This window comes from Sphaerulina musiva (genome assembly GCF_000320565.1).
Source record: "Sphaerulina musiva SO2202 unplaced genomic scaffold SEPMUscaffold_2, whole genome shotgun sequence".
NCBI classification, from domain to species: Eukaryota; Fungi; Ascomycota; class Dothideomycetes; order Mycosphaerellales; family Mycosphaerellaceae; genus Sphaerulina; species Sphaerulina musiva.
In genome coordinates, this window is record NW_016017384.1 from 3,525,796 (window position 1) to 3,551,190 (window position 25,395).

The following is a 25,395-nucleotide window of genomic DNA, read 5'->3' on the forward strand; positions in this document are numbered from 1 at the left end:
ATTGATGGGATTGATGGGATTGATGGGATTGATGGGATTGATGGGATTGATGGGATTGATGGGATTGATGGGATTGATGGGATTGATGGGATTGATGGGATTGATGGGATTGATGGATTGATGGATTGATGGATTGATGGATTGATGGATTGATGGATTGATGGATTGATGGATTGATGGATTGATGGATTGATGGATTGATGGATTGATGGATGGTAGAAGCGATCTTGTTGCGTAGGGGCTACTGGTGGTCCCCGAGCTGCATTATTCTGGGACAGTGGCAATCTTGAACTGTTATGGGAAGGCCGGTAATCTATCGTACAGCTATTAGCAGATTTATAGCAGTGCTGCTGCTACTCCTCTTTGGTAGTACTGCCATCGTGCAGTTTCTTGACTCCATGTATATCACCAAACCCGTCTCGGCCCAATTCGCCTTCCTCGCGATAACAGTCTGCGAGACTCCTCTTCGGATCTTCGTCGGGGAGACCGAATTGCCGCCTGAGTTTCAGCACTTCGTCTCGCAAAGCTAACGTCACTTCTATTCGGAGTTGTTGAGCTTCTCGGCCATATCGCAGCTCGTCATCAGCCACCACACCGAGCGTCTCCAATGGTAGGCCCTTCAGGTTGCTGCCTTCATGGACGGCTTTCCGCTTCACTCGCTCCTTCAATTCTCGCCATCTCTCCCGGAAAGGTTCCAACAGCAATTCACGGTTGACCCTCTCGCCAAATGCTATCGTCACGTCTTTGCCAACACGCGGCAGGAAGCGGGGCCATGTGCGCTCATTGTCCATGACATGCTGGGGTCCATCAATCCAGATCGGAATCACATCGGGACAAGGCTCACTTTCCAGTATCAGACGCGCAATGCCCCATTTGAAGTATCGCATGACCCTGGAAGGATGTTGGTGAATCATACCCTCGGGAAAGATGTGCACCCAGGTATGTCGACGTAAAGGGTACGCCGAAGGAGCAGGGAAGGTGTCGTAACCATTCGTGGTGTATGTCAATTGAGCACTGCTGAAGGGATCAGAGGCTGGCAGAGACGAAAAGTGGATGTCTTCCTTGGAGGACGATGCGGACGGAGAGCGAGAGCCGTGAGGATCGCTGAGCAATCGTATGCACTCGGTCATTGTCGGCTGGAATAGTCCGCCAAACTTGGAATGCGCCGATCGATGTGTCGGGAGGGTATTGCCAAAGGAGAAGAAAGCAGACACGATGCTGTTCTGGAAACAAATGTCATAGCTGCCCATCGACCAGCGCATGTTGTTTGGCTTCCAGAAGTAACGATGCGGCAGGGCACCCCACATCAAAGGGTCGTCGAGACTGCTCTGGATTAGTCGTTCTGTCCGGTCATAGGTATAGGTTGAAATCGCGTGGAGATAGCGTACATGCTCACATGGTTCGAAACTATAATTGACTTGAGTATTGTGTGCGTGTGTGTGCAAAAAGACGTCGGCGTATGGCATTGCTGGTCTACATACCAGTCACTAAGCCCCTCGTCCGGCCCTGTTCGTCTTCGCGTTCATCGAGCACTTGAAGGAACTGATCGAGTCCATGCACCTCGGTTCTGCTGAGGGTATACAGGAAGCTTCGACATAAGAATCCCACCGTGCCGAGCGTGGCTGCAGAAGTGATTCGCCATGGCAGAGATGGCTGGTATGGTCGCTCGTCTTCTGCCATTTCTCCGGGTTGCTGTCATCGAGAATGCATAAGGAATGTGAAGGCCATGGTGTTCAGGGAGAGACGATGGATGGACGTTGAACTTTTTTGCCCCTTCGTCGCAACATTGTCACGTGACACGTGTATCGATATTACCCGGCTTGGCGCGCCTCTAGCCGACCCTTTCAGTGACGAAGGCTGGTCGTGTCGTGCAGGACATGAATGTTCACATTGATTGAATAATGATAGATACCAGGTACATCATATGATAGCTGTTGAGCAAATCTCAATTGTTCTTCGTCAATTTATCTCACGAAGATGAAGCTAAACTAGGCTCTGCTCCAGGTTTTCTAAGTTGCTCCCATCTCCAAATGATGTTGCAACATATGTAGGCTTCGTTCGCATGGGGCAACCTCACTACAGAATAGAGCTACACACCATTTTGTAAAACAACACCTCCGAAAGCTCGCACAAGTAGGTAGTGGTCGTCTCCAGAGATGTGCCTACTGGACTTCCATGCCCCTAGGTCTCTCCGATGGCTGTGTTCACGGCGAGGCTGCGGAGAGATCAGCCTGACGACCGCTCGTCAAGTCCGTGCCACGCTCTCTCACGAATGAATCTTCTGCACCGGTCTGCGCGAGCCGTACAATCTATCGAGCGTGAAAGAGAGCCTCCTAGTATCTCGCTAACCCAGGGCTATCATGACAGTCTCGTTCTTGTGTGGCAAGGTAGAAGACGCGGTTCGAGACCACGGGGTCGTCCGTAGGCGAACCCGGTCTCAACCCCATAAGCACAACACCGCGTAAAAAGGCCATACGATCTCTTCAGGCGATCTTGTTCCAATGAGCCGGAGACAGTGGGAAGAGATACTCTCTACCAGGCAATCAGGATATTGTAACGAGAGCTGGGCCATCGCTCGAATTTCCGAGGTCTCGTGCCATGGTGCTCTATGTCCAGAATCATCTCGCAGGTCAAGAGTGAGCTCGCAACCGGTTGCCGTCTTCTGTGTGCTCATTAAGGAGACATATCCACAGACGGAAGGATAAGCACATCGCCGAGGCAGCGAGGCGCCAAGTCTTCGCTCAAGCTTGGCCCAAATGAGCCATCAACAAGATGAAGTTGGCATCGGCGCAGTGCAACGTGCAACAAGGCTTTTCCAACATGGTGTTACTGCCATCACTCTTCCTCACTTTCTTCCTCCTCATCGTCTGCCGCCATGGCAAGCGCCAGCTGCTTCTCAATATCATCGTCTTCATCTTCACCAGGCGCGACGGCTTTACTGACGCTCGGCCTATGAGCCTGTGCCGGAGAAGGTAACTCAAGAGGCTCCTCGATATCGGCATCGTCGTCCTCGAGTACCAGCTCGCCATCGTCATCGCCGTTTTCAAGCACGAGTTCACTTTGGTCCTCCTCATCTTCCACATCGCTTCCATCGCCAAAGTCAAATTCGTACTCTTGAATCTCCTCTTGCTCCGCCTCCTCCCCTTTCTCTGGAGCGGGAGAGGCCAAGCCTGGACTGCTCGCAGCAGACGCCAGGCTGATTGGACCCGTGTTGAGTGCGCCATTGAGCGCCCATGCCATGGCTCCAGCTGCCCTCGGGGGCTTCTCTGTTACTGGCGTCTCGTTCTCCAAGATGAGTTCGCCTGAATCGTCTATGGATGGTTTGCGCACCGAGGCCTTGCGGTCCATGCGTACCTTTGGGATGTCCGGTTTCGCTTTCGAGGGGTTGGATTTCACAGGGGGCGGTACAGTCGCCGGCTCCTGGCCTGCCTTGACACGCTTCGTATTCGACTTGTCCGCAGCGGTTTTGCGCTTGGCGGGAGCCTTCGACTTTGCAGCAGGCTTGACTGCACGGGCGCCAGGCGTGCTGCGTGCAACAGGCTGCACTACCGGGGTTCCCAAAGTGCTACGGCCGGGCTCCACAACCGGCTCCTGCTTCTCCAGCTCTGCTTTGAGAAAATGGCGATAGTCGAAGGGGTTCGACGCGTCTGGGGGGGAGTCCTCATCGTCATCTCCAAATAAGTCATCCTCAGCCGGCGCTTCAGAGAGGTGTGGATACATCTGCTCAAGCTTGGCAGCATTGCTTTGTGCAGGTGTACTGATCAGATTGAAGGTGTGCATCCCGTCCAGCCTCTCCAGCACCATTTCCTTGTCCTGTCCTTCTCCTCTCTCGACCAGCACGAAAGTCCCGACATCTTGCCTATATTCCCCGCGATAGGCGTAACGTCCGCTTCCTGCTTCCAGCAAGAGCTCGTTCCCGTTAGGACCATGTCCGATGGATGCTTTCACGTCCTCCGTTGGCTTCAAGGCAGGTTTGTGGTTGTATCGTATACTGGCGAAGTGCGTTCCGTCTGAAGGCTTTGTGATGCTAGCGCCTAAGCGGATTGGGAATACCGCTTGCGACTTCCCACTCAGATCGATAAGACCATGCACTGCTGCCATCGTGTCGTGTATGGTATGCGGACAGACTGCGGCAGCGAGGTAGGGAGTGCGGAAAAGGGCGCAGGCAGTGAGGAATCGAGTTATCACATGGTGCCCAGTGCTGTAGTTTGCTTATTCTCACACGAGATTCTTTGTTCCCAAGAGGGCGTACCTCCGGAGGTACCTGCAGTGGGGAGGTCCAGCAGTTGAGACGAGACGGACGGGAGCGTGGAAGGTGGAACCATGTTCCGGAAACCGTGGAAAGGGTCCGTGCGCAAGCGGTGGTTATTTCTCCGAAGGTTCCTGCAAACCTACCTGTACCTACCCGTTCTTCCCCCCCTCTCTGCAACAACCACCTTTTTCCCGCTCCGTGCAGTGGCTTCCATATCACACTCAGTTCACGCTCGAATTCATGACTGCCCACCTCGAACTATGTACTCGCTCACACCACGCACGCACGCACGCCCGCACGAGAGCAGTCGGAATCATACTTTATTAGCCAAACAGTCGCTCATCACACTCGCGTTCAGTGCACTTCCCTATGACTCCGAGGCTTAATACGCAATCTTCACTTTATACGGAACTTTTTACTCTGCCGCCTCGCCGCGACCAACCAATATCCGCCAAGACTACACCTGGGATGGGACAGCGTGAGATTCATTACTCTGCATACAGCAATTTGTTCCCACCGGACAACACATATCATGGGTCTCAAAGTGCATGCGGTTGTCTCGTGCAATCATTTCATTCATTATAGGCTACCTAGGCCAGCAAACCACTCAGTACATCCATCATACATGTGCATTGACAACAACCTTTTTCAACCAAATACCAAAGCTCTAACCTCGATAGACTCTCGGCCTGGCCAGTCCGGCTTTGTCCTGGGGTCCACAAACGCAGAGTGAGGCGTTCGAGCGCCATCCTTGCTGTCATAGCACTGGAGTAGAATGCGTTCATCATTCTTCATTCCACTCCAATAGTACCACTGTCCATTGGGTGTATACTTCACGCCTGCCGTCTCGCCCGTCCGGTGAGGATATCTGTGCTCGACCGGAACGATATCGTCATCCGGTACCGTTCTCGAATCCGCATATGCGAGCGGGGACGCGACGACGGGACCGTTCAGTGGCCTCCAAACATTGATCAGGCGTACGCGGTCGTTCTTAAGCGCCTCGGCCTCGTCGCCCATGTGATAATCCACACGCAGGTTCGCGGACTTGGTCGTTTGGTCAATGTGAGCCCTGTTGACGGGTGCTCGCTTAGCGTTCGGATCACTTCTCCGCACCGTGTGATCAAATATGAACACTCTCTTTGCGCCTGGCACTTTGTCGAGCAGGAGGCTCTCGACTTCTGGATAGTATGTCTTCTCAATCTTCTCGTCATGATTGAAATCTGCATTCTGCATTCCGCTGGATACGTTCTGCAACACTCCAAACCCTCTTTCGTTCATATCGAACTCACTCTCTCGGCCGCGAATGTCTTGCAGAGTGATCTCGTGGCTATCTTCTCCAAAATTGCGCTGAGGTAGACCTGGTGGAGGGGTTTCGATGTAGTTGAATGGTACGCCGCCGTCTGCCGGTGGAGCGTAGAAGACGAGGGTCGAATGCGCTTCGCCACGAGGAATTGGAATGTCGTCTGTCACGCTGACCTTCGTGGCCTGCATCGTTTGGGTGGACATGGTCGTCGTTGTTGTAGTGCTCTCTGGATTGGTGCGATTGATGCTGTAGGCTCCTGTTTGGTAAGTTCTTCGGGATGATGAGAGTGTACCTAAGTAAGGTAGGTAGGTAGGTAATATGTCAAGCTGTTTGTATTGACTTGCCACTTCTAACGAAGGCTCGAGCATATATATATATCTCTCTCTACTAGGTGCTGATCAAGCTTGATGACTACTAGGTAGGTACATGTAGTACGTACTGTCGCATTTCTAATCGAAACTACAAAGATGTAAGACCGAGGATCTAAAGATCTGACACGATGGCGAGATTCTACGTCATGCCTTGTCGCCGGCTGGAAGAACCTTAAGCCAGATGCGGAGATGAGGTAAAGATGCATGACATAATCAATACAAGCTGGTACGGTCCAATCGTTTCTTCGTTGCTTAGTAGATCACCATCCGTTGCGTGCTTCGAGGAACAATCTCGCAAGGCCACACACTTCCAGTCGCAGCCTTACCACCCGCATGACGCTCACCACCCCGACTTCATGTCGCACTCGCCCTTCACAGCAGGAATGCACCCATACTCTCACTCCGGGCCTTTTGCCCAACCGCCATACACCTCGTCAAGTTCCACGCCGCGCCCATTCGACTCTCTCGCGTGGCGCCTCCCAGCAGTCTCCTCAAATACAATACCTTCTCCTCGTCAATCAAGCCCTTCAGCTCGGCGCCATCGATCAGTTCTTGGAACACCAGCAGCGATAGATCGTGCATGAAAGACACATGTCCAATGCTGGACAGTCTCTTTTCCAGCGCCACCTGCTGCACATTCTGCATCAAAAAGTAGTCGTCCAAGCGGGCCGTCCATTCCGGTCGAGGGGTGTAGCGTCTCATATTGGCAAACTCCTCTTCGAGTTTATCGATGCTCGAGTGGGAATGAGAAGGCGAGGCCTTGACAAAGTGTCGATTGAGGACATCCCACTCGTCCCACTGCAGCCATCCTCCCGGTTTCAGCATGCGAAGCAGATTCTTCAGCAGTGGGGTCGGGTCGTTCTCTTTCACCACGCACACAAAGTGTCGGATGTGAATCACGTCGTACTTCTCGACCAGATCGTCGGTAGGTGGACGGAACACATCAGCGAGACGGAGTGTGACGTTCTTGGGAAGCCATTCTCGGGGTGGCAGCTGGCCAAAGGAGATGTCGATGGCGTCGAGCCGAGTGGACGCCGGCAACTGTTGGGCTAGGTCGAGCAGCCATATCCTAGTCTCGAGGTCAGTGGCCATTGTTCACAATGTCGATCCGGGAAGATGCCCACCCGGTGCCTGTTCCGATGTCTGCTATGTGCAGGTTTTCTTTGCCTCGAATCGCATCTTGAATCCGCGGGTGTAAGTTGTAGCCGTAACTATCACAGCCAGGTTTCCATCAGCAAGCGCGCGCGAGCCTCAATCTCGTTCACTGACGCTGCACTTACGAGGACTGCCAGATGTAATGTGAGAGATTGAGGCGCGCAGAAGCCGCGGCATCTCGTGTCAGGACATAGTCGTCGTGAACATCAATGGCCGAGTCTGGACGTGACGGCGGAGTCTGGTCGCCGGCATTGCGCTTGGCATGGTCCTCGAGCTGCAGAGCCATGTCGGCGGATGCCAAGGAGCGCAGAGGAACGTCGGCTGGATCAATTTCAAAGGCGGTGGAGGCAGTGGAAGCAGTGGAGGAATCAGAAGCAGACGAAGCAGTAGAAGCAATAGAAGCAGCAGTGAACAGGGGACTCGCGAGGCAGCTGGGGTCCACCAGCTATTTGTGATCATCTCGGAGCTTCACTGACAAGATCACATTAGTGAATGACGGCCGATCGTTAGTGGTCGGGTTCATGAGGTTCTCTGGTGCCGACTGGGCATCGCCCTTATGCAATGCTTCGCTGGCAACGCTTGCAGCTCGTGGTAGCCCACCATGATGGAGCTGTGCTCGTGCAGATTACCAGAACCACTACCAGCACCATGATTATCTGGGGGTGCAGGAAAGAGGAGAGCCTGTGAGTGAGTGTGGTGGTAGAGGTTGCGTGACCATTGTGATGGGACTTGGGACAGCTACAGCTACAGCTACAGCTACCGCAACGCACACACCCATACACCCACACCCACACCTACGACGTGGATGTCAGAACTACTGTACGATACGCAGGGACCGCGGTGCATGGAGAGGTGGATGAGTTATATGAGTAGAAGGTAAGGCAAGGCAAGGCAAGGCGAGGCAAGGCAAGGCAAGGCAAGGCAAGGCAAGGCAGGGTGAGGTAGGGTGAGGTGAGAGGTTAGGGTCGGGTAATGTACCTAAGTTCTCGAACTTCTCGTGGTGGTGGACAGACGGGACGGGAGGACGGGAGGACGGGAGGCGGTGAGGTTCGGAAATGATCTATTCTGGTGTGGGCCTCCCGAGAAGACGATCGATCTTCATCTCTCAGGTGGTATGTACCTTACCTCCAATCCTCCTCCATCACACCTTAGTAGCTACATTACCTGTACATGTCAGCTAGTACCTACATGTGAATAATGGAGAAGCCCAGCCCCGGACAGTCTCCTGTACATGTACCTGTGACTCTCATTGACCTGCTCTCCAATGCCCTCGTCCGCCGGCACACCTCACCCTACATCCCTGTCGCCGACCTCCTGCAGCTAGGCGCGACCTGCAAGCTCATACGGCAGCTCATCTATCAGGACACCGAAGCTTGGCGCCATCTCGACCTCACGCCCGTCCGCCGAGCCATCATCGATTCGACTCCCATTGATGTGGGCGGAGTGTCATGGCGGGCCGAGAGGATGGATGAGAGTCTGACCGAGGACGACTTCTATGCTGGTCCATTACGAGGCATCTTGGGCAACCTGCATTCCCGACGCGTATTGAAGTTCGTGCAGACATTGATCTTGGATGGTCTGACTGTCCCTGCCGATTTGGTCCGAGAGATTGTTGCCGAGGATCGATACCACGTCCGCGTGTTGAGCCTGCAAGAGTCGAAGCAGCTCAATATCACCAAGCTCCAGCAGGTCTTGCGCTATGCAGTGCGTCCGACGAGAGAACCGGGAACTCCTCGGTTGAAAGCTTTGTACATTTTTGGCCAGAAGCATGCACCTGTGCCGCACTCTGTCGCCAAGTCCAAACCACCAGTCGGACAGCACCGACCATTATCTCCTGGAGTGATGAGCAGTGCTGGGGCACAGATTGGCGTCGACTGGAACCACAGATCGCAGCACGACCTGATTCCGCGTAGAAGTGACGATGAAAGCCGATGGTATGGATGCAACGGCAAGGCTTTAAAAAGACCGTATTCCGAGTGGGCTGAGACAGTCCAAGTATGCCGGGGAATCATCCATTTCGATGCAGTGTTGTGCAGAGGTCCCCGACATGATATTACTAAAGTGTCGAGCACGAATTTCTTGCAGCCCACAATTGCGACTATTGCCCTCGGACCAGAGGGCTGCCAAGACTGTCATACTTCCCCCGAGGGACCTGCAGCATTCGGTGATTGCGACTCCTCGGACCTACCACTATTGGCACCCGTGCCACTGCATTCATCTACCGTCAGAGCATGCATTCGACCAGAGCCACGGGGAGTAGGCAAATTCCCCCGGCTCATATTGAGATGTGAGGATTGTTTACGTGGACGATATTGCGAGCAATGCCATCGATGGTGGTGTGAAGACTGGTGAGTTTCTTCAGGTCACCTACATTGTCAAATGTGAAAGACTTGCCCAAGGTACCTATGATAGGCACTAACGAAACACCGTAGCTATCAGGAACCACCCTCGGGAATCATCTCGAGATGCAAGGAGACTTGCAGCTGAGAGATGGCCCGAGCGGCCGTGGACCCAGAGCAGCACCCCGAATGGCGATCCAGTCATTATCGGAGAAATAAACTACTCGGAGACAAGAGTGTGCTGCTGACGACCAGACACATTTAGATCGAACCAAGATGGCACCGGAGAAAGGAGTAGAGTCGGCTGTGCTAACCGAAGCTTACCTACCTAGGTTGCTTACGATACCAAAACCGACGATGCATCTGCCAATTCCCACGGGCAAAGGCCTATGAACGTATGATGAACACGAATGACGAATTGATGTGGTGATTAACATTATCATCGGAGCTAGCTTGCGCAGGAATACTGTAATGGACCAGAAGGAGAAGAATAATACACAGAACAATCTCCAACTGCCCATGGCTTCTAGAAGATTGAGCTTTCAATCGCCTTTGGTCCGGCTTCCACTTCTCCTCGTCTTCGTCGACGCTGTCGGAGTAGTAGTTGCTGCTAGAAAGTCTTCAGGTATATCGTTCCAGTTTTCGGTTCTCGTGAATCTTTGCTGCCGCTGCTGCTGCTGCTGTTTCTGCACAAAACGGTCTTCATCGCTACTTGTATCGTAATCCACCACACCGGCTTCATCTTCGCCCCTCTTCCTTCTATCGAGTGGTTGCATTTGCATACTAGGGCTGGGGCCTTCTCCACTTCTGCTCCTCTCGTTCGCCTGCAGTGCTGCGTTCCTGGCTTGGTCTACAAAGCCTTGTCCAGGAATCCACTTGGGGCGCGGCGGAGGCTGCCAGGGGGGTTGCTGCTGGTGAGCTTCACGATTCCACAACGCGTCTTCTCGCATCCTTTGTTCGCGCTCGCGGGCGATGCGATCTTTGGCTTCCCAGAAGGATGGACTGACTTCCCAGCTCCAGCCATCGCCGACCGTGTTCAGGTAGGGCAAAGGCCACTTCCACGGCACCGGTCCCATCACTTGAAGCAAATTGCGTTTCCACCCGAGATCGAAGGCATTCGGTAGACGTTCAGAGTCCACTTCGTCTTGATAGCTGTTGTATCTCTCCCGCTCGCGCTGGGCTTCGATCGAAGCATATGTACGATTTAAACTCTGCTGCGCAGGCGATGAGCCCAGTGGGCCTCCATTTGCCGCCACGGGGGGAAGTGGCGACGGCGTTCGCGAGGTTGCACCCGATTCTCCTTCTTCGGGACGCAGCACGCCGGGGAGAGCATTGGCGTGAATCTCCTTTAGGCGATCAGTCAGAGGCTGGTGCTGTCCCGTCTCGACGGCATTGGTAATGGGCGTGGCATCATGTGCCAGGTTGTGACGAGTTGGATCCTTGAATTGGCCCTCCATACTTTTCTTCAATGGACTGAGATATCGCGTCTTTTCCAGACTCTCGATCGTGGTCTGACCCGAAACAACGAGATATACATGCCACGCGGTGAATCCTGATAGGACCAGACCGATGACACCTGCCAGAACAGACAGCAGGATCGTGTTGACGACCAACATTCCCTGCAGGCCCTCGGCACGTTCGTTGAACTCCTCCCAGACCCACCACGCACTCACGCCAAAGCACGTCCAGCAGAAGAGGCTTGTGTACAGCAAAAACAGCAAAAACGCCTTGTAGTTTCTCAATCCCACGCACGTGGCCAGCCAGGGACAGTGGTGATCCATCTTCAACACGCATTGGCCGCAGGTGGAGCAATGATGGGTGCGATCGGGCTTGACACACTGGCACTTTTTGCAGAAGCGTGGTTTTCCGGTGCTCTTGGCCGTCACGCTGTTCTGCATCCACTCCCACTCTCGCGGCACCGGCTCCACGCCCTCCTCGCGCAGTCGCGCGCCATGGTTGTACTCGTCGTGCGTGGGCAGTCCCTGGTAGTCGCCCTTTCGGCCGCGCGGGCCACCCTGGTCATCGAGAGGAGAGCCGGGCGGGGAGAAGACGGCGATGGTGTAGCTGATGTCGGCCAGCGCATAGAGGAGGATGCCGAGGGCTGCGCGGAGGTAGGCGCCGGTGCCATTGCGGCCGACGAAGGAGACGTTGGCCTCGACCCAGACGGCCCAGGTGGTCAGGCCGTAGACGAAGACGAGCGGGAAGAAGGCAAAGGTGGCGCAGCAGCAGCGCTCCAGGCGGCGGGCGAATGACTTGGTGCGGCGGTGGAGGGACGGCGAGGTCGAGGTCGAGGAGCGGTGGGTGGTAGCCAGGGTGGGCATGTCGGAAAAGGAGGTCGCTGCTGCCATGAGCATGACCATGAATTCGATTACTGTACAGTGTACACGCGGGCGACGACTAAAGCCATCGTCGTCCTTCGCCAGGCCAGTACAGTACAGACAGACAGGAATGGATGGAGTGGAGTGAGTGGAGTGGACGGGAGGGAGGAGATGCGATATGTATCACGGAAGAGGTCTAATCAATATTAATGAATATGTGTAGAGCAATTTTAGGTAAGGCCGGTACCTTAGCCACTGCTGACGTACGTCTCGCGTGGCTGAATGATAACGCGAAGTACCCTCAGGTGCATTAGGTAAGCTCCATCTCTGCCAAGACATTCCCATGCTCACTCTCACCTCCACCTCCACCCCCTTCCCCTTCCTCCTCCCTTCCACACCAACGACTCCCCTTCTACACTCAACATTGTCCTCCTCGGCCACTACGGGAAGAAGAAAAAATGTCCGCCGACTCGACAGCATCCCTCTCCGCGCAAGTCAACAAACTCAATATCAACAACGACGCGACGGTAGGTCTTCTCCATATCTCCCTCCATCTTACCCTTCTGACTCGTCCACCTCCAGTCGGACCCACCCACGTCAACACGACCAACAACATCATCTTCACCCACCACAAGAACAACAGAGACCAAGCCTTCGGAACTAGTTGCTGTCGTCGACGACCTCCTTGTCCAACTCAATTCCAAGTTCAGCCAAGTCAGCACCGAAATGCTCGGAAAGCTGGACGACATGTCCAAACGTCTGGATGCCTTGGAATCTCAAATTCGTGCTGGAAATGCTGGGGGAAAGGAAGAGGATGAGATGTAGTACGATCATCCTGTTTTTGACGAAGTTGAGGGAGAAGCAAACGGCGCCGCTACTATTGCTGCCGCTTCCGCTAACGAGGCTTCTTCCGATGAGGCTTCTTCTGACGAGGGAGTGATACTTGGGGATGTTACTAATGTGTGGCGGTCTCCAGAGATGAGGCAGGATGAGTCGGCTCGAATTCGGGGTGGGGCTCAGACTGAGAGTGGGGACTTGTGAGAAGGAGAAAAAAAGCGTCTTGCTCGTGTTGGCCGGTGCCGACAAGTGCGTTTCTCGGAGAAGATGAAGACGAGGATGGTGGCCTCGACGACTGACCAGAATGGTGCAACATTGCTTCTAAATCAGTCTTCTTCCCCAGGAGTGTGGGGAGGAAAGTGCTGACTAACAACACAGTCCTGAAAAGCTACCGAAGCACATGTTGAGATGCCCTATGCCAGAAGAGCAATGCCTACCCCTGCTCTTACCAGAAACTCCGAGGATGGATCTCATGAGTGCATTGGTTCTCATCTGAATACGGGAGAACCAGTATGCCTCAATCTCCGCAGTTCAAGACATCGTATGGTGATATCGCCTAACAGTTGGCACTAGTGCCCGCCAATCCTCAACTGGCTCCTCTGCATGCTATCATACTTGGGGGAGAACGACTGGCGGTCATGTCGATTCTGGCCGAGCTAGAGATGTTCGGTGGAAACAGATACGACGAAGCTTGGTCTACATTGTGTGCGATCATCTCGAAACTCTGATGGATAGCTGGTCTTCTGAGGAGTGGAGAGAGGATGTCCTTTAGTTCCCAATAATTACATAGCAACATGAAACGACCACAGCTGGTGATTGGCTCGACGACGACGCCGCCTCTCTGAGAATGTCATCAGACGTGACTGCACAAACTGCATGTGCGATTGGGGCCAGTTTGCCAGCTACAATAGACGATGTACATTGAGCAAAATCAAGAATTGCAAAAATTACACATCGTATTGTCAACAGTATCACTGAACGAACGGATGGACGGACAGACGGAAATTCGTTTGCCGATATTGTACAAAGCGCTACAGACCGACTGATACATGTATCTTTAGCAATCGCATCTTCCATGCCACCTCGGAAATGCTACAACGTCGCGCACGCTATTGATGCCACTGAGATAGCACAGCAAACGGTCAAAACCCAGACCGAAGCCTCCGTGCGGCACACTGCCATATTTGCGAAGGTCTTGGTACCACTCCAAGCTACCAGTCCCCGCGAGACCTTTGGCCTTCATGGCGTTGACAAGTTCTTGCGAGCGATACTCACGCATGGAGCCCCCGGCCAGCTCACCGAGATCCGGCACCAGGAGATCGAAGCAGGCGACAGTGTCATTCGTGCCTTTGCTGTTGGCTGTAGAGGTCGAAGGCGACATGTAAAAGGGTTTCTGGGAGCGGGGGTAGTCTGTGACGAATACTGGTGCGCCATTGCCGAGTGTAGTTGCAATCCAGCGCTCGTGTTCCGCTTGCAGGCCGCCTTCGATCGTGGGTTTAAAGGCGAACTTGACTTGTTTGTCTGCCACGGCGGCTTGAAGTCTTTTGATGGCGTAGTGGTAGGTCACGCGCGGCCAGTTGGCTCTCATCAAGCGTAGCCATCGTTTATCTAGCGTCGTGGCGGACACAGCATAATCTCCTTCGCGTTGTGGGTCTTTTGGCGACTTTCTCGCCTCCATCAACTCCTGGCCTACCCGAGAGACGGAAATATAGCCTGTCACATTTCGTAACATAACCTCGAGCAGATCCATGATCTGCTTCATGTCGGTCGCAAAGCAGACTTCCGCTTCGAGCATGTAAAACTCGCTCAAATGTCGGGGTGTATCGCTCTTTTCCGCTCGAAAAGTGGGCGAGAGTGTCCACACACGATCGACAGCCTGGGCAAGTGCCTCAAGATGTAGTTGTGCTGATACCGTCAGATATTTGGGGCTTCGAAAGAAGTGCTCGACCTGGGATGCATGCTGTGGCTGTGGCGGCGTCTTCTGGCCGGACCGCTTCGAATCGTTTGACGAAACCGTAAAGACCTCCCCGGCACCTTCACAGTCGGAGGAGGTAATGATGGGCGTGTGGGTCTGTACAAAATCGAGACCATCGAACCACTTCGTGAAAGTACTGATGAGGTGCGAACGCAGTCGCAGAAGCAGAGCATTGGAGGGGATTCGTGGGCGTAGATGTGGCACTGTTCGCAAAAACTCTGGTGTCTGGTACTTGGGCTGGACAGGATTGCTATCGGCATGGTTCTCTCCCCGCACTTCGACGCTGGTCACTTGCAGTTCTCGATTTTGCCCTTTCCCTTGGGACGGTGTCCATGCCCCGTTGAGCGTCACCGCCGTACCATAGGATAAGCTGGCACATTCTTAGTAATTGAGTCGCCTCACCATCGCCGCATGCATACACTCACTTTGCTGCCTGCTCCGGCTTCAGAACGGCCTGGAGAGGTCGTGCCGTCGTTCCATCGCCAATATGAGCAAACGCTACTTGCTTCTGTTTCCTCACCGATCGCACCCAGCCACTGACGCGGACATCTTGTTCGATCTTGTCGACCGCATCCGGATGGTCACTGTCATAATTGAGCAGGTCTACGATGGCGTCCCGTCTTTGTGGATCATATGAAGCATATGAAGATGAGGTCGTGAAAGGGCGGCGCGGGCAGCGACACGCGGCCTCAAGTCTTCTGACAGCGCATGATGCTGATCGCCAGACTGTCATCGCCAGGGAGCCTTTCCTTTCTTTTTTTTTTTCTTTCTCTTCTTTCTCCTGTTCCAAGTGCGAGTGAAGTCTATACAGCATCGCATCTAATTTCATCGAGAGACGCCAGCGGAACGGGAGTACGGGACTACCCACCATCTGATGATCTAACCGAATATGGAGATTGCCCGTATTGCACCTAAATACTCCACTCCTACAGGCTACTGCAGTCTGCGGCCTGCCCACCGGCGGGCCACCGGCCAGTTGACCAGCAGCACACGCCTATGCCGATGGCGACACTTCGAGAACTGCATGCGGTATATAAAGACTGCACATTCGTAGGACATCTCAGGTAATGACATCGCTATCTCATTATTGCACTTTACCGTAACTCCACTATGGCCGGCAGCCTCCCACCTCAGTATCGATCTCTCACAGAGCTTCAAGAGGCATATCATGGAGGAACGACTACCGTGGCAGCAGTCACAGAGCAGTATCTTGCCGCTATCGAGAGTCTCCAGAGTCTCAATGCCATCACTGCTGTGAACCCCAAGGCGGTAGAAGAAGCTGCAAAGCTAGATGTAAGCTTGACAAGTATTGTAGCAGGCCGTGTTCGATCGGCGGGGTCCGGACAACCATCAACAACAACTTCGTGGATACCTATCGAGATATAGAGAGCCTGATTTTCTAACTAAAGTACCTTAGGAACTTCCACAACACCAACGTGGCCCTCTCTATGGTCTTCCCATCGTGATCAAAGACCAAATTGAAACAGCCGGCATCGCGACCGCCTATGGCAGCAAGGCCTGTAAAGATTACATCCCCACACAGGATGCGACACTGGTGCGCAAACTCCGAGAAGCTGGCGCCGTGATTCTGGCCAAGACGGCCATGCCAGATTGGGCTGCTGCGTGGTTTTCCACATCGTCGCTGACGGGAACCACCCAACACCCAATGGATCCCTCTAGAGATCCCGGAGGCTCTTCGAGTGGGAGCGGTACCGCCGTTGCTGCAGGCATGGCGCTCGCTGCTATCGGCGGTGATACCGGCGGAAGTATCAGATTACCTTCGAGTTTCTGCGGTCTGGTGGGTGTGCGTGTCACTCCGGGACGAATCAGTAGAGATGGTATGTCCTCGTTGGTGTTGACGCAAGATACGCCAGGACCGATGGCGAAATGTGTCGAGGATGCAGCGAGGATTCTGGATGTTGTGGTGGGGTATGATGAGAGGGATGAATATACGTCGATTAATGCGTTGGCGAGCAAGCAAACACCGACTACGTTCGTGGACGCAGTCAGAGAGCCCGTTATTGCTGGGAAACGTCTCGGGGTCCTGAGGCAAGTTTTCGGGGGCCATCAAGGTATCAATTCGGTCCTCGATCGAACTTTGGGAGAGTTGAAGTCTTCTGGCGCGGAACTCATCGATGTTGAGATACCGGGACTGAAGGATTTCATCCAGAAAACGAGCGTCTATATCCTGCGATCAAGAACTGACATCAACAATTTCCTCTCATCGAGAGAAGGTCTCAAGCATTTGAACATTGAAGACTTGGTGGAGAAGGGAGAGTATCACCATTCTCTGGACTTACTCGGTGGCATCTCCAAAGGACCTACCGATATGATGCAGAGTCCGCATTTCAGCAAGGCAATGACCGCTATTCAGCAGTTCCAGAGGACTGTGGCCAGTCTATTTGCGAAATTTGATTTGGACGCGATGATATATCCGACTTGTCAAGCATTGGCGCCGAAGACAAAGGATGTGGTAGAGATGAGGTGAGTGTGGCATTTTTCGCAGAGATGATGCGATATACTGATATGTCGATTGAAAAGGCATTTGAGCCTGGATTATCCGACAAATACAGTAATAGGGAGTCAACTGCTCTGGACCGCCATCTCAGTGCCCGTTGGAATGGCCAAGGATGTTGAGTATCCTGATGATCCAGAACTGCCTGTTGGTCTAGAGATCTTGGGAATACCGTTAAGTGAAGAGAGGATACTGAACTTGGCCGCTGGGATTGAGGCGATGAAGAAGTAGCAGATGTATGTGTGGGTAGCGTGTTGGATCTGTTCCAGATCTTGCGTGTCTGTAGCGGAGTATCTCATTTTGGTGGTTCTCCCATGCGCGCAAGGATATCTGGCCGTGTGCTCTGCATCCTCGAGCAGCGTTGAGAAGACGCGGCCCTCGATTGCGCATTCTGCCGTGCATCGTCTGCGGAGCATGTGCGCGCCTCTATCTTACAGTCCCATTCTCCATATTCAATACAAGCTCCAGTATATCCTTCTTCCACTCAGTCGTACTTTTGCGCTTAGATCCTATGTCCTTGTCAGTAGTGCTCTGGCGCGCAGAGATACGACAGATCTTACGGGGGCAGCAGAACCTCTGCCCAGCTACTGCTCAGGAATGCAACACCGCCCTATCCACTTCGTCAGTCTCTGTTATGCGGATTCCGAGCAAACGCTACTTCGTACCGCAAAGAAAGCCAGTGATGTGACCACACTCCTGTTCTCTGAGCTGGTAAACCATTTGTATGTCTCGCGCGCAAAACCTCCCCTTGGAGGCTGACGTGGGCCGCCGAGAGCTGTGCCGCGTTGCTGTCCTTTGGGTGGCATTGTGGGTGACGTCGATACGAGGAATTGGTGTGTCGTGATGTGCTGTTGAAGATTTCTGCGCTGGGGGTCGGAAAGGTGATGTCGTCGATGATGTCTGTGGTGGGCCGACGGACTGACTGGCTTGACTGAGTGAGACCCATGCACCCCCGAGACGGCCGCACTGGGGCCACTGGGCCATACAGTGGCCCGGCCCGCAGGTGGGAGCCCAGCCCGCTCCCAGGCCAAGCTAGGAGGCAACGTCTACCTTGGTATCGTCCTACATTCTACCTCCTAGGAGATATAGTAGGCTTCTACAAGCCAGAACAATCAAATTTTATCAACAGACCCGATCACCGTCAGAGAGAAAATTCCGTTGGTCCTATATGCTCATCGATCATGGACTCCCTGCGGGCTGTGAATCGATTGGGCTCTGCTGAATGTAGTCCAGTCTGGAAGATCAAAGACAACTAGCTGCTGGAGTCGAGAGGCAAACCAAAACCAATGTTAGGGAGTAGGAGGTAGTTATATACTTTGTCACGGATATTGAGTACAGGAGGGTCTCTTGCTCATGAATCTCTCTCCTGTTTGACAGTCATCATCAGATGCAACGCCCTCTCATAAGCCCACATAGTGACTGCACTGGACGGTGCAGCTTTGACCAAGCTCACCGTCAGCCCTCTGTACAGGCCGACTGTGCCCTCTTTCACCATGATCATCCGGAGTGTACTGAGAACACCGTTGTCGTAGACTGGTACTCTGCCACCAACATACCTACTGCGGCTGGGGCCTTGCACCTGCAACCGCTTCCTCACAGTGTCTAGTGGAAAGACTGCAATTTTGCTGAGGATGCTAGCCGTCACGCCAGCAAGCGCGTCTCCAGATCCAAAAGGCAGCTGTATGGCCGCAAACGGGGGCTTCAGAACTTCATAGAGAGAGAAGAAGAGTCCCATGTAGGGAACAACTTGCCCAATGCCTGCATTCAGGCCTCTGAAGAATCCGACAAATCCCTCGCGCCGCGCGATGTCGCGAACACTTCCGATCAATCCATCATAGATTCTTTCCGTTCCTTGCGCGGCGAAGCGAGTCCGGAGCAGGTCGAGAGGATATGTAGCTGTGGTAGCTGCAGTGCCCGCCACGGCACCACTGATGAAGCTCGTTGCAGTTCCGGGGAGCGCCACGCCTCCGTGCTCAGCTAACTCATTCAAGGCCTGGGCGGTGCTTCGGTAGGCCAAGAACTGTACTGCACCATAGCTCAGGTACAGTCCTTCGGCGGGAATGTTTCCTCTCCAGAATCCGGTGAGACCTTCGTGGCGCCAGATGTCGCGCACGACGCTGGCGACTCCAGTTGGCGATGCAGCACGAATGGGCCGGGCCAGAGGATCGGCGAGGGAGTGATAGTGCAGTTGCAAGCGGATCTTCACCACATCCAGAGGGGCAATGCAGAAGCGGGAGATCAAGCCGGATACGGCGCCAGCGAGGACCACCTGTATTCGCGTGCCCTGCACGATGTGAGCAAAAGATCACGCGTCGTGGTAAGTATCGTGGCAGCGCTTGGGATGTAGCACCCGAGGCCGGCGGGATCGTAGATAGTACCTCATTGCGCAGCTGCTCTGGAGCCGTCGACATCTAAGTGTTGTGACCTAGATGCATTGTGGGTGGAATGCGACTCTACCTAGGTACCTTGTATTTAAATAGGTAGGTCAGGTAAGGTAGGAGGTATTGTAGGGGGTAGGCGAAGGTGGAAGCTCGGGAAGGAAAAGCTTCATTTGTCGCTTCTGGTTGCCTTGCTCGCTTGTTCTTGCCCCCTCCATCCAGCTATGATGTTTCCAGCTCCGTAATCCCCGAGCCTTTGTACTGTATACGGTAGGTACAGTAGGTACCTTACTCTTACTTTACCTACCTATCACCCCGATGGCTTTGGCATTGTCATGGCGTCGCCTGGTCGTGCGCAATCCACAACCGCTCTGGCTTCGCAGCATTGCGCAGACTGTTGCTCCCGCCCGCCATCTCTGGACATCGCGACCTCGTCGACCCGCACACAAACCTCACGCAGAGACGCCGTCTGTTCCGCTCCGAAGCACACGACACGCGAGTGACCTGCGAGACCCCGACCCGCGTTGGATACCAATCGATATTGCTGGCCAGACGCACTCTTTCGCTCCTCTAGTCCTCCGCGACCTGTGCTCTTGCCCGCAGTGCATTGACGTGTCGACGAGGCAGAAGCAATTCTACACACCTGACATTCCCGCCAACATTGAGGCTCGGAGTGTGGAGGCAGACGCGGAGGGTTTGTCAATCACCTGGGCCAACGACGTGCCAGGATATGACGAGAGTCACGTCACGAAGATCGCGCTTGATGCACTCAGCAGGGTCGTCATCACCGGGAGCCCTGAGGTGGAGCGGCCTCAGCTGCCACGATCCTTCTGGAATGCCGCCACATACGCCCAGGAGACGAATGACTTTGAATATGCTGAATATATGGCTGACGACAAAGTGTTGCTGCATGCTGTGAAACAGCTTCACACTCACGGTCTGCTCTTCGTGCGCAACGTCCCCGAGGACGAGGAGTCTGTGAATCGCCTTGCCGAGCGCATCGGTCCCTTAAAAACAACATTCTATGGCAAGACATGGGACGTTCGAGCGGTGCCAGATGCGAAGAACGTTGCGTATACTTCTCAGAATCTCGGCTTCCACATGGATCTCATGTATATGGAACAGCCTCCCCATTTGCAGCTGCTACACTGCATACAATCATCTTCCTCGGGAGGGGCAAGCCTATTTTCAGACAGCTTCAAAGCGGTGAAAGACATTGCACAGATGAATCCAGGTGCCTTCCGCACGCTCGCCAGACAGCCGGTGTCCTATCACTATGATCATCCGGGCGAGAACTATTACCACCAAAAGAGGACAGTCATTCAGCAAAAAGCCGTACCAGGGCGTTCACCCGTTGAAGAGTTGCAAGACTTGGACGTCATGGATTTCGTTTCGTCGGTAGCTTGGTCTCCTCCATTTCAAGGTCCATTCCGCTTAACGGTCGATTCAAGAACTGGCCAACCCATGCAAGACGCCGTTTTGATGAGCAGAGCATATAACTTCCAGGTGTCGCGCTGGCATCAGGCCGCATCGGAGTTTAACAACTTGATCCATCGAGAAGACCATATTCATGAGAGGCTGATGAAGCCTGGGGAATGCGTCATTTTTGACAACAGAAGAGTCCTGCACGCGAGAAGAGCCTTTAACATTGGGGATATTGGAAGGCAGAGATGGCTCAAGGGTGGCTACATTGACAGGGATCCCTACTTGAGTAGACTCAAGACCCTGCGTGAGAAGTTCGATGCTTGATGGGAGCTGAGCGAGAAAGATGACACTCGCACACTTCAAGCCAAAAGTCTGGCTTGGATCGCCTTTCGCTAAGTTTGTCTACACGCGATGCGCGCCAAGCGTCGCACGCGCGCTGATCGCAAAACAGGAGAGCATGATGCAGGAAGACAGTCTGCCAAATAGATGGACGATGTGTCAGCCATCACAGACCAAAAGTATCTAGCAGGAGTCTTCGTTAGTTCAGACTTTGTCAATTGCTTCATTGTAAGCTCACAACCACGCTCACTTCTGGGCATCACGCTCGCACTAAAGAGGACGCTGCTCCCACCTGCCCCTTCAGCAGACACCACCGGGATTCGGCACGCCGCGTACATCCAGCATCGCGACCGAGATTGCACGTAGTGTCAACACTCCGTCGAACATGGCACACATGCTTAGCGGTGGAGGTTCTGTGGCTGCGAATGTGCTGCCGGAGATTCGATTCCGCACCGCATATGATCGCGGAACACGAGAGGCTCTCCATATTCCCAGAAGATAGTCATCTCCACATGGTAGCCGCCAGGGATCATGGCAGCGCTGGCTTATTAATTATTCTAGAAATCTGATCTTTCTCCACTACCGTCTCAAGGGCAGGACATGCTGTACCAAAGCGCCCTGTCTACAAAGCGGGCACATGGGCTGCTCTCTCAACCAATCTGTCACACAACTCCAACAAAACACGTGGCCGCACGTCGTCACACTGGGGTCCTTCATCGGTTCCAAACACAAGGTGCATTTCCGAGCCTGATCTCCAATCCATTGCATCGTCTCGTCATCTTTCAAGTCGTATCGATGGCCCTGGATTATCGGCGTATGGGTGGTCTGCGCCACCCTTCTCGCGATATCCTCGGGGCTATTTCCGGACGGGTGGGACTCGAAGAGTAAAGGTGTGTTGAAAGGATTCTCAGCTCCCGCTTCCACGTCCTCGTCTACCACTGCTGTGCCACCGGCTTGCAAACCGCTTGATGTGGGAGGTGGCGGGACGAGATTTTGGGCTTGGACATTGGAGTAGGTGGTCTTCATGTGTAGATAGCCTTGCACGACCATTTGCACGACGAGGAGCACTCCCAGGACTTCGTAACCTGCTCGTTGATCTCCCTCGGTGAGCTTTCGAGTGAAGACGTATCGGAGACCGAAGATACGTTTGGAGAGCTGGTAGTAGGCTCCCGAGAAGTAGAACACGGCCAGGCTGACTGCGTAAACGGGAGCTGGAGAGGTAATGGAGTCGAGATGTTTGAGAATGTATTCTTGGAACTGGCTGACTTTCTTGGGCGGGTTCTTGATCTGTGCCGAGTCTGACACTCGACGATGATGGGCCCGTTTGAGCCTCTTTTCCAATTTCGCCCGTAAGCGTTTGCGAAAGGCGGGGAGGAAGCGTGTGAGCGTGTAGGGAAGGAGGACGCTCGAGAGGATGTAGCCGCTACGCCTTGCGATAGAAGGAAGGCGATGGGTGTCATCTTCGACCTGGACGATATCGCAGTATTCTTCTCCCAGCGTCCGGTTGCCGATGAAGGTGGTGAGGCCGAGGTAGAGGAGTTCGGTGAATAGCGATGCTTCACTGGCCCATTTGTGTTCTGATCGTGTGCCATAAAGAGACCTGATAACGGCCGAGAGTTGGGTCAGGAGGACGGACTGGAAGTAGGCATCTTTCTGGTTGGATCGAATGATATCTGGTGCCGCTGCCCACGGGTAGTTGAAGGTGCGCGTGGGATCTCCCGAGATGGACTGGCCGCCATCGCGGATGTGGTCTGACATGATTGCGCCGTGACGGTGAATGTTGGGTGAGATATCACGACCAGCAGCAACTTGGAACAGTGGAACTCATATGTTTCGCTCCGGGCGCGTTCAGCGGATGCTCACATGGATGTGGTCTGCCTCGGCATGTGAGCGGATACAACCGCTTCGCCGCAATCCTTTCATGAGGATCCGGAGAAGTGTTCCGAAACTCCGGCAGAATTTGAGCCTAAGGCATCTGTTGAGGGAATCAGATGCCTTAGGCCTTCCAGATATCAACCTTGAGCTCTATTCACTTCAGCTTCACTCTACTTCTGTAACATTACCTATCTGATCATACCTGTATGCTTCATTCCTCGCTTGCGAGTAGACGCTGGGTTTCATTAGCAGAGATCAGACTGGTCCACTTCCTCAGCAACGGACGAACCCAGGCGCGGCGCCTCAATCAGACAAGTCCTCTGGCTACAGCTACCTCCTCTTCGGAAGTCAAAGGCAAATCTTGACCTCGGAAAGGACGTACGCGCTGGCCTCCCAGGCGGCTGCAGATATTGACATGGAGAATGTGACGCCAGGTTACGATTTCGGCTCTCTCGATGACAAGCCCATGGATCTCATGACTCTGGAACAATTCGAGCTGGAAAATCCCTACACTCCACCGCTGCCACGGCGTACCGCCAATCCTCTTCGTACCACTTCGAAGAATGGACAACATACTGCCGAGTTCCATATGGCCTGCGATGCGCGTGGCGTCCTGTGCGACTTTGTGTTCCACACTGTCGCTCAGGGCTGTTTTGATGTCGAGCTCAGACTTGGTGGCGAATATGTAGACCGTATAGGTCAATATGCTTCTAAGAAAGATGCGAAAGAGGAGATCTGCAAGAAGCATTTGGCAACCGTCGAGGCCATGCCAAATTTCAAGAAGCGCAAGGCCAACGACACTGCTCATTGTCTGTCAGCTCCGGCCGGGCTTGACGAAGAACTATGGGTGAACCTGATATATGGTAACGCACCACACGTCGTGGAGACAAGATGTGTGCGCACTGACATGTCCCAGAATACACTCATAAAAATCAACTACCAGCTCCGGACTTTGAGTATCAGCCGACAGAAGGCAATACCGGCCCGTGGACATGCGTCTTGCGCGTGCCAGGTTTTCAATCCACGTTTGGGGGTCATGACAAGCCATACACGACAAAGATGTATGCCAAGAAGGCAGCCGCAATGGAAGCAGCTCAATGGCTACGGTCTGTAACCAGGATGGCGCCGGCACCCGACAAGCGACGGAAGTCCTCTACAGGATCTCTGGCTGCCACAGGTTTCATGTCCGAGACTGGAGCAACGCAGGCTCTGCGATCGATGGACCTCAATGCCAATCATGGCTCCCCCAGTGAGCAGGTCCACGTCCTTGCCATCGAGCTAGGCTTCACGCAGCCTGCCTACAAACACATAAAAATCCCAGGGACTGATGCATTCTATAACTCTTATGCGCAATTCATCGAGAGGGACGTGCGTAAGGACGGTCGTCTCGAGGGCCAGATTGGCATGACTCATCACGTCTACGGCAAAAAGGCTGCGCAGCAAGCTTGTGCTATAGAGGTTCTGAAGGTACTTCACACGATTCACCAGAGCAGGCATATGCATTAGGTGGTATACTATGCGCTCCGAGGAAGAATATCATGTTTTACGCTGGATAGGACGACCGTCATCGGTGTACTATGTACTCGATGTGACAGCTGCTGATGGCTGCGATCCAGTCAAGTGTAGAAAGTCGATATAGCGGTGTATGCTCGGTCTCGTAGTAATGGCATTAGCAAACGGTAGGTAGTATAGGAGGATAATGAAAACATGTGTCCAAATCCGGCGACCGGGTCAGGACGAAGACTCAACAAAGAAAACAAAGTCCTCTGCAACAATACCTCCGGCTACGATAAAAAATACACAGTCTTCTCCGACCACACTCTGCCAGTTACACCTGAGCCTCGACACCATGGCCCCAAAGCGCATAACAGATAAGCAGCTGGTCAAGAAGCATAGACGTAAAATCGCCAAGGACGCTGGTTCGCCGTTGACCGAAGTGGCTTTGGAAGCAACTTGGCATTTACTAACGAAACAAGAGAAGATCGATGAGCCGATTAGAATAAGGCGTCTTCTCGCAGGGGGAACGGCCATCGGGGATATACCTCTGCCAGGGGCCCCAGTGACAGGAGCACCGGCAGCGACCACAGGACCGGCAGCGGCACCGGCAGCGACAGCGGCGGGGGCAACACCAGCGGTGGGGCCAACACTAGCGGCGGCGGGGGCAACACCAGCGGCGGCGGGGGCAACACCGGCGCTGTCGCCCGAGCTCGCGTCGTAGTCGTCCCCTTGTTGCTCTGCCGCCGCTGGTGTTGCCCCCGCCGCCGCTGGTGTCGCCCCCGCCGCCGCTGGTCGTTGCCCCCGCCGCTGCTGGTG

General features: G+C 53.9%; 14 protein-coding genes across 14 annotated transcripts; 5 read left to right on the forward strand and 9 right to left on the reverse strand.

The window, feature by feature from the left end:
- Positions 1-185: 185 nt before the first annotated feature.
- Positions 186-1,717, reverse strand: SEPMUDRAFT_147803 (uncharacterized protein). The gene is made up of 3 exons (XM_016904534.1): positions 1,482-1,717; positions 1,389-1,407; positions 186-1,323 (listed from the first exon to the last, which is right to left on the reverse strand). The coding sequence occupies exons 1-3, from the start codon at positions 1,678-1,680 to the stop codon at positions 354-356; spliced, it is 1,188 nt and encodes a 395-aa protein (XP_016764286.1). The 5' UTR covers positions 1,681-1,717; the 3' UTR covers positions 186-353.
- A 175-nt stretch (positions 1,718-1,892) lies between these two features.
- SEPMUDRAFT_147805 (uncharacterized protein) lies at positions 1,893-4,243 on the reverse strand. The gene has a single exon (XM_016904535.1). It carries the CDS (start codon positions 4,099-4,101, stop codon positions 2,836-2,838), a length of 1,266 nt encoding a protein of 421 aa, XP_016764287.1. The 5' UTR covers positions 4,102-4,243; the 3' UTR covers positions 1,893-2,835.
- Positions 4,244-4,803: 560 nt separating this feature from the next.
- SEPMUDRAFT_147806 (uncharacterized protein) lies at positions 4,804-5,882 on the reverse strand. The gene has a single exon (XM_016904536.1). It carries the CDS (start codon positions 5,756-5,758, stop codon positions 4,901-4,903), a length of 858 nt encoding a protein of 285 aa, XP_016764288.1. The 5' UTR covers positions 5,759-5,882; the 3' UTR covers positions 4,804-4,900.
- A 24-nt stretch (positions 5,883-5,906) lies between these two features.
- SEPMUDRAFT_147808 (S-adenosyl-L-methionine-dependent methyltransferase) lies at positions 5,907-8,269 on the reverse strand. Its single transcript, XM_016904537.1, has 3 exons — positions 7,207-8,269; positions 7,051-7,137; positions 5,907-6,995 (listed from the first exon to the last, which is right to left on the reverse strand). Exons 1-3 carry the CDS (start codon positions 7,365-7,367, stop codon positions 6,299-6,301), a joined length of 945 nt encoding a protein of 314 aa, XP_016764289.1. The 5' UTR covers positions 7,368-8,269; the 3' UTR covers positions 5,907-6,298.
- Positions 8,270-8,278: 9 nt separating this feature from the next.
- On the forward strand, positions 8,279-11,776 carry SEPMUDRAFT_61787 (uncharacterized protein; the record flags this gene model as incomplete). The annotated part of the gene is made up of 2 exons (XM_016909577.1): positions 8,279-9,429; positions 9,514-11,776. The coding sequence occupies 2 exons, from the start codon at positions 8,279-8,281 to the stop codon at positions 9,566-9,568; spliced, it is 1,206 nt and encodes a 401-aa protein (XP_016764290.1). The 3' UTR covers positions 9,569-11,776.
- SEPMUDRAFT_124249 (zf-DHHC-domain-containing protein) lies at positions 8,687-11,776 on the reverse strand. The gene is made up of 2 exons (XM_016901901.1): positions 9,514-11,776; positions 8,687-9,429 (listed from the first exon to the last, which is right to left on the reverse strand). The coding sequence occupies exon 1, from the start codon at positions 11,739-11,741 to the stop codon at positions 9,963-9,965; it is 1,779 nt and encodes a 592-aa protein (XP_016764291.1). The 5' UTR covers positions 11,742-11,776; the 3' UTR covers positions 8,687-9,429; positions 9,514-9,962.
- Positions 11,777-12,156: 380 nt separating this feature from the next.
- Positions 12,157-13,405, forward strand: SEPMUDRAFT_124250 (uncharacterized protein). The gene is made up of 2 exons (XM_016901902.1): positions 12,157-12,265; positions 12,321-13,405. Exons 1-2 carry the CDS (start codon positions 12,197-12,199, stop codon positions 12,561-12,563), a joined length of 312 nt encoding a protein of 103 aa, XP_016764292.1. The 5' UTR covers positions 12,157-12,196; the 3' UTR covers positions 12,564-13,405.
- Positions 13,406-13,533: 128 nt separating this feature from the next.
- SEPMUDRAFT_81672 (asparaginyl-tRNA synthetase) lies at positions 13,534-15,314 on the reverse strand. Its single transcript, XM_016910283.1, has 2 exons — positions 14,976-15,314; positions 13,534-14,920 (listed from the first exon to the last, which is right to left on the reverse strand). Exons 1-2 carry the CDS (start codon positions 15,281-15,283, stop codon positions 13,633-13,635), a joined length of 1,596 nt encoding a protein of 531 aa, XP_016764293.1. The 5' UTR covers positions 15,284-15,314; the 3' UTR covers positions 13,534-13,632.
- A 346-nt stretch (positions 15,315-15,660) lies between these two features.
- SEPMUDRAFT_106325 (amidase family protein) lies at positions 15,661-17,296 on the forward strand (the record flags this gene model as incomplete). Its single annotated transcript, XM_016900627.1, has 3 exons — positions 15,661-15,843; positions 15,968-17,034; positions 17,092-17,296. The coding sequence occupies 3 exons, from the start codon at positions 15,661-15,663 to the stop codon at positions 17,294-17,296; spliced, it is 1,455 nt and encodes a 484-aa protein (XP_016764294.1).
- A 325-nt stretch (positions 17,297-17,621) lies between these two features.
- Positions 17,622-17,871, reverse strand: SEPMUDRAFT_38233 (uncharacterized protein; the record flags this gene model as incomplete). Its single annotated transcript, XM_016908697.1, has 2 exons — positions 17,622-17,675; positions 17,731-17,871. 2 exons carry the CDS (start codon positions 17,869-17,871, stop codon positions 17,622-17,624), a joined length of 195 nt encoding a protein of 64 aa, XP_016764295.1.
- A 486-nt stretch (positions 17,872-18,357) lies between these two features.
- On the reverse strand, positions 18,358-19,509 carry SEPMUDRAFT_162182 (mitochondrial deoxynucleotide carrier). The gene is made up of 2 exons (XM_016907987.1): positions 19,444-19,509; positions 18,358-19,349 (listed from the first exon to the last, which is right to left on the reverse strand). The coding sequence occupies exons 1-2, from the start codon at positions 19,474-19,476 to the stop codon at positions 18,417-18,419; spliced, it is 966 nt and encodes a 321-aa protein (XP_016764296.1). The 5' UTR covers positions 19,477-19,509; the 3' UTR covers positions 18,358-18,416.
- Positions 19,510-19,761: 252 nt separating this feature from the next.
- Positions 19,762-21,308, forward strand: SEPMUDRAFT_162183 (Clavaminate synthase-like protein; the record flags this gene model as incomplete). Its single annotated transcript, XM_016907988.1, has 3 exons — positions 19,762-19,910; positions 19,944-21,172; positions 21,292-21,308. The coding sequence occupies 3 exons, from the start codon at positions 19,762-19,764 to the stop codon at positions 21,306-21,308; spliced, it is 1,395 nt and encodes a 464-aa protein (XP_016764297.1).
- On the reverse strand, positions 19,797-23,083 carry SEPMUDRAFT_147813 (Pex2_Pex12-domain-containing protein). Its single transcript, XM_016904538.1, has one exon. It carries the CDS (start codon positions 22,963-22,965, stop codon positions 21,787-21,789), a length of 1,179 nt encoding a protein of 392 aa, XP_016764298.1. The 5' UTR covers positions 22,966-23,083; the 3' UTR covers positions 19,797-21,786.
- A 146-nt stretch (positions 23,084-23,229) lies between these two features.
- Positions 23,230-24,805, forward strand: SEPMUDRAFT_147814 (uncharacterized protein). The gene is made up of 2 exons (XM_016904539.1): positions 23,230-23,945; positions 23,999-24,805. The coding sequence occupies exons 1-2, from the start codon at positions 23,498-23,500 to the stop codon at positions 24,586-24,588; spliced, it is 1,038 nt and encodes a 345-aa protein (XP_016764299.1). The 5' UTR covers positions 23,230-23,497; the 3' UTR covers positions 24,589-24,805.
- The last annotated feature ends 590 nt before the right edge of the window (positions 24,806-25,395 follow it).

Excerpts from the sequence above, each read along its gene's own strand:
- SEPMUDRAFT_147806 (XM_016904536.1), bottom strand. The coding sequence starts at position 5,758 with ATGTCCACCCAAACGATGCAGGCCACGAAGGTCAGCGTGACAGACGAC.
- SEPMUDRAFT_147805 (XM_016904535.1), bottom strand. The coding sequence starts at position 4,101 with ATGGCAGCAGTGCATGGTCTTATCGATCTGAGTGGGAAGTCGCAAGCG.
- SEPMUDRAFT_147813 (XM_016904538.1), bottom strand. The coding sequence starts at position 22,965 with ATGTCAGACCACATCCGCGATGGCGGCCAGTCCATCTCGGGAGATCCC.
- SEPMUDRAFT_147808 (XM_016904537.1), bottom strand. The coding sequence starts at position 7,367 with ATGGCTCTGCAGCTCGAGGACCATGCCAAGCGCAATGCCGGCGACCAG. Across the intron at positions 7,138-7,206 it reads CATTACATCTGGCAGTCCTC|TTACGGCTACAACTTACACC; the intron begins GTAAGTGCAGCG and ends TGGCTGTGATAG. Across the intron at positions 6,996-7,050 it reads GACATCGGAACAGGCACCGG|GATATGGCTGCTCGACCTAG; the intron begins GTGGGCATCTTC and ends CCTCGAGACTAG.
- SEPMUDRAFT_147803 (XM_016904534.1), bottom strand. The coding sequence starts at position 1,680 with ATGGCAGAAGACGAGCGACCATACCAGCCATCTCTGCCATGGCGAATC.
- SEPMUDRAFT_147814 (XM_016904539.1), top strand. The coding sequence starts at position 23,498 with ATGGAGAATGTGACGCCAGGTTACGATTTCGGCTCTCTCGATGACAAG. Across the intron at positions 23,946-23,998 it reads ATGGGTGAACCTGATATATG|AATACACTCATAAAAATCAA; the intron begins GTAACGCACCAC and ends GACATGTCCCAG.
- SEPMUDRAFT_124250 (XM_016901902.1), top strand. The coding sequence starts at position 12,197 with ATGTCCGCCGACTCGACAGCATCCCTCTCCGCGCAAGTCAACAAACTC. Across the intron at positions 12,266-12,320 it reads ATATCAACAACGACGCGACG|TCGGACCCACCCACGTCAAC; the intron begins GTAGGTCTTCTC and ends GTCCACCTCCAG.
- SEPMUDRAFT_124249 (XM_016901901.1), bottom strand. The coding sequence starts at position 11,741 with ATGCCCACCCTGGCTACCACCCACCGCTCCTCGACCTCGACCTCGCCG.
- SEPMUDRAFT_81672 (XM_016910283.1), bottom strand. The coding sequence starts at position 15,283 with ATGACAGTCTGGCGATCAGCATCATGCGCTGTCAGAAGACTTGAGGCC. Across the intron at positions 14,921-14,975 it reads AAGCCGGAGCAGGCAGCAAA|CTTATCCTATGGTACGGCGG; the intron begins GTGAGTGTATGC and ends AGAATGTGCCAG.
- SEPMUDRAFT_162182 (XM_016907987.1), bottom strand. The coding sequence starts at position 19,476 with ATGTCGACGGCTCCAGAGCAGCTGCGCAATGAG. Across the intron at positions 19,350-19,443 it reads CAGAGCAGCTGCGCAATGAG|GGCACGCGAATACAGGTGGT; the intron begins GTACTATCTACG and ends CACATCGTGCAG.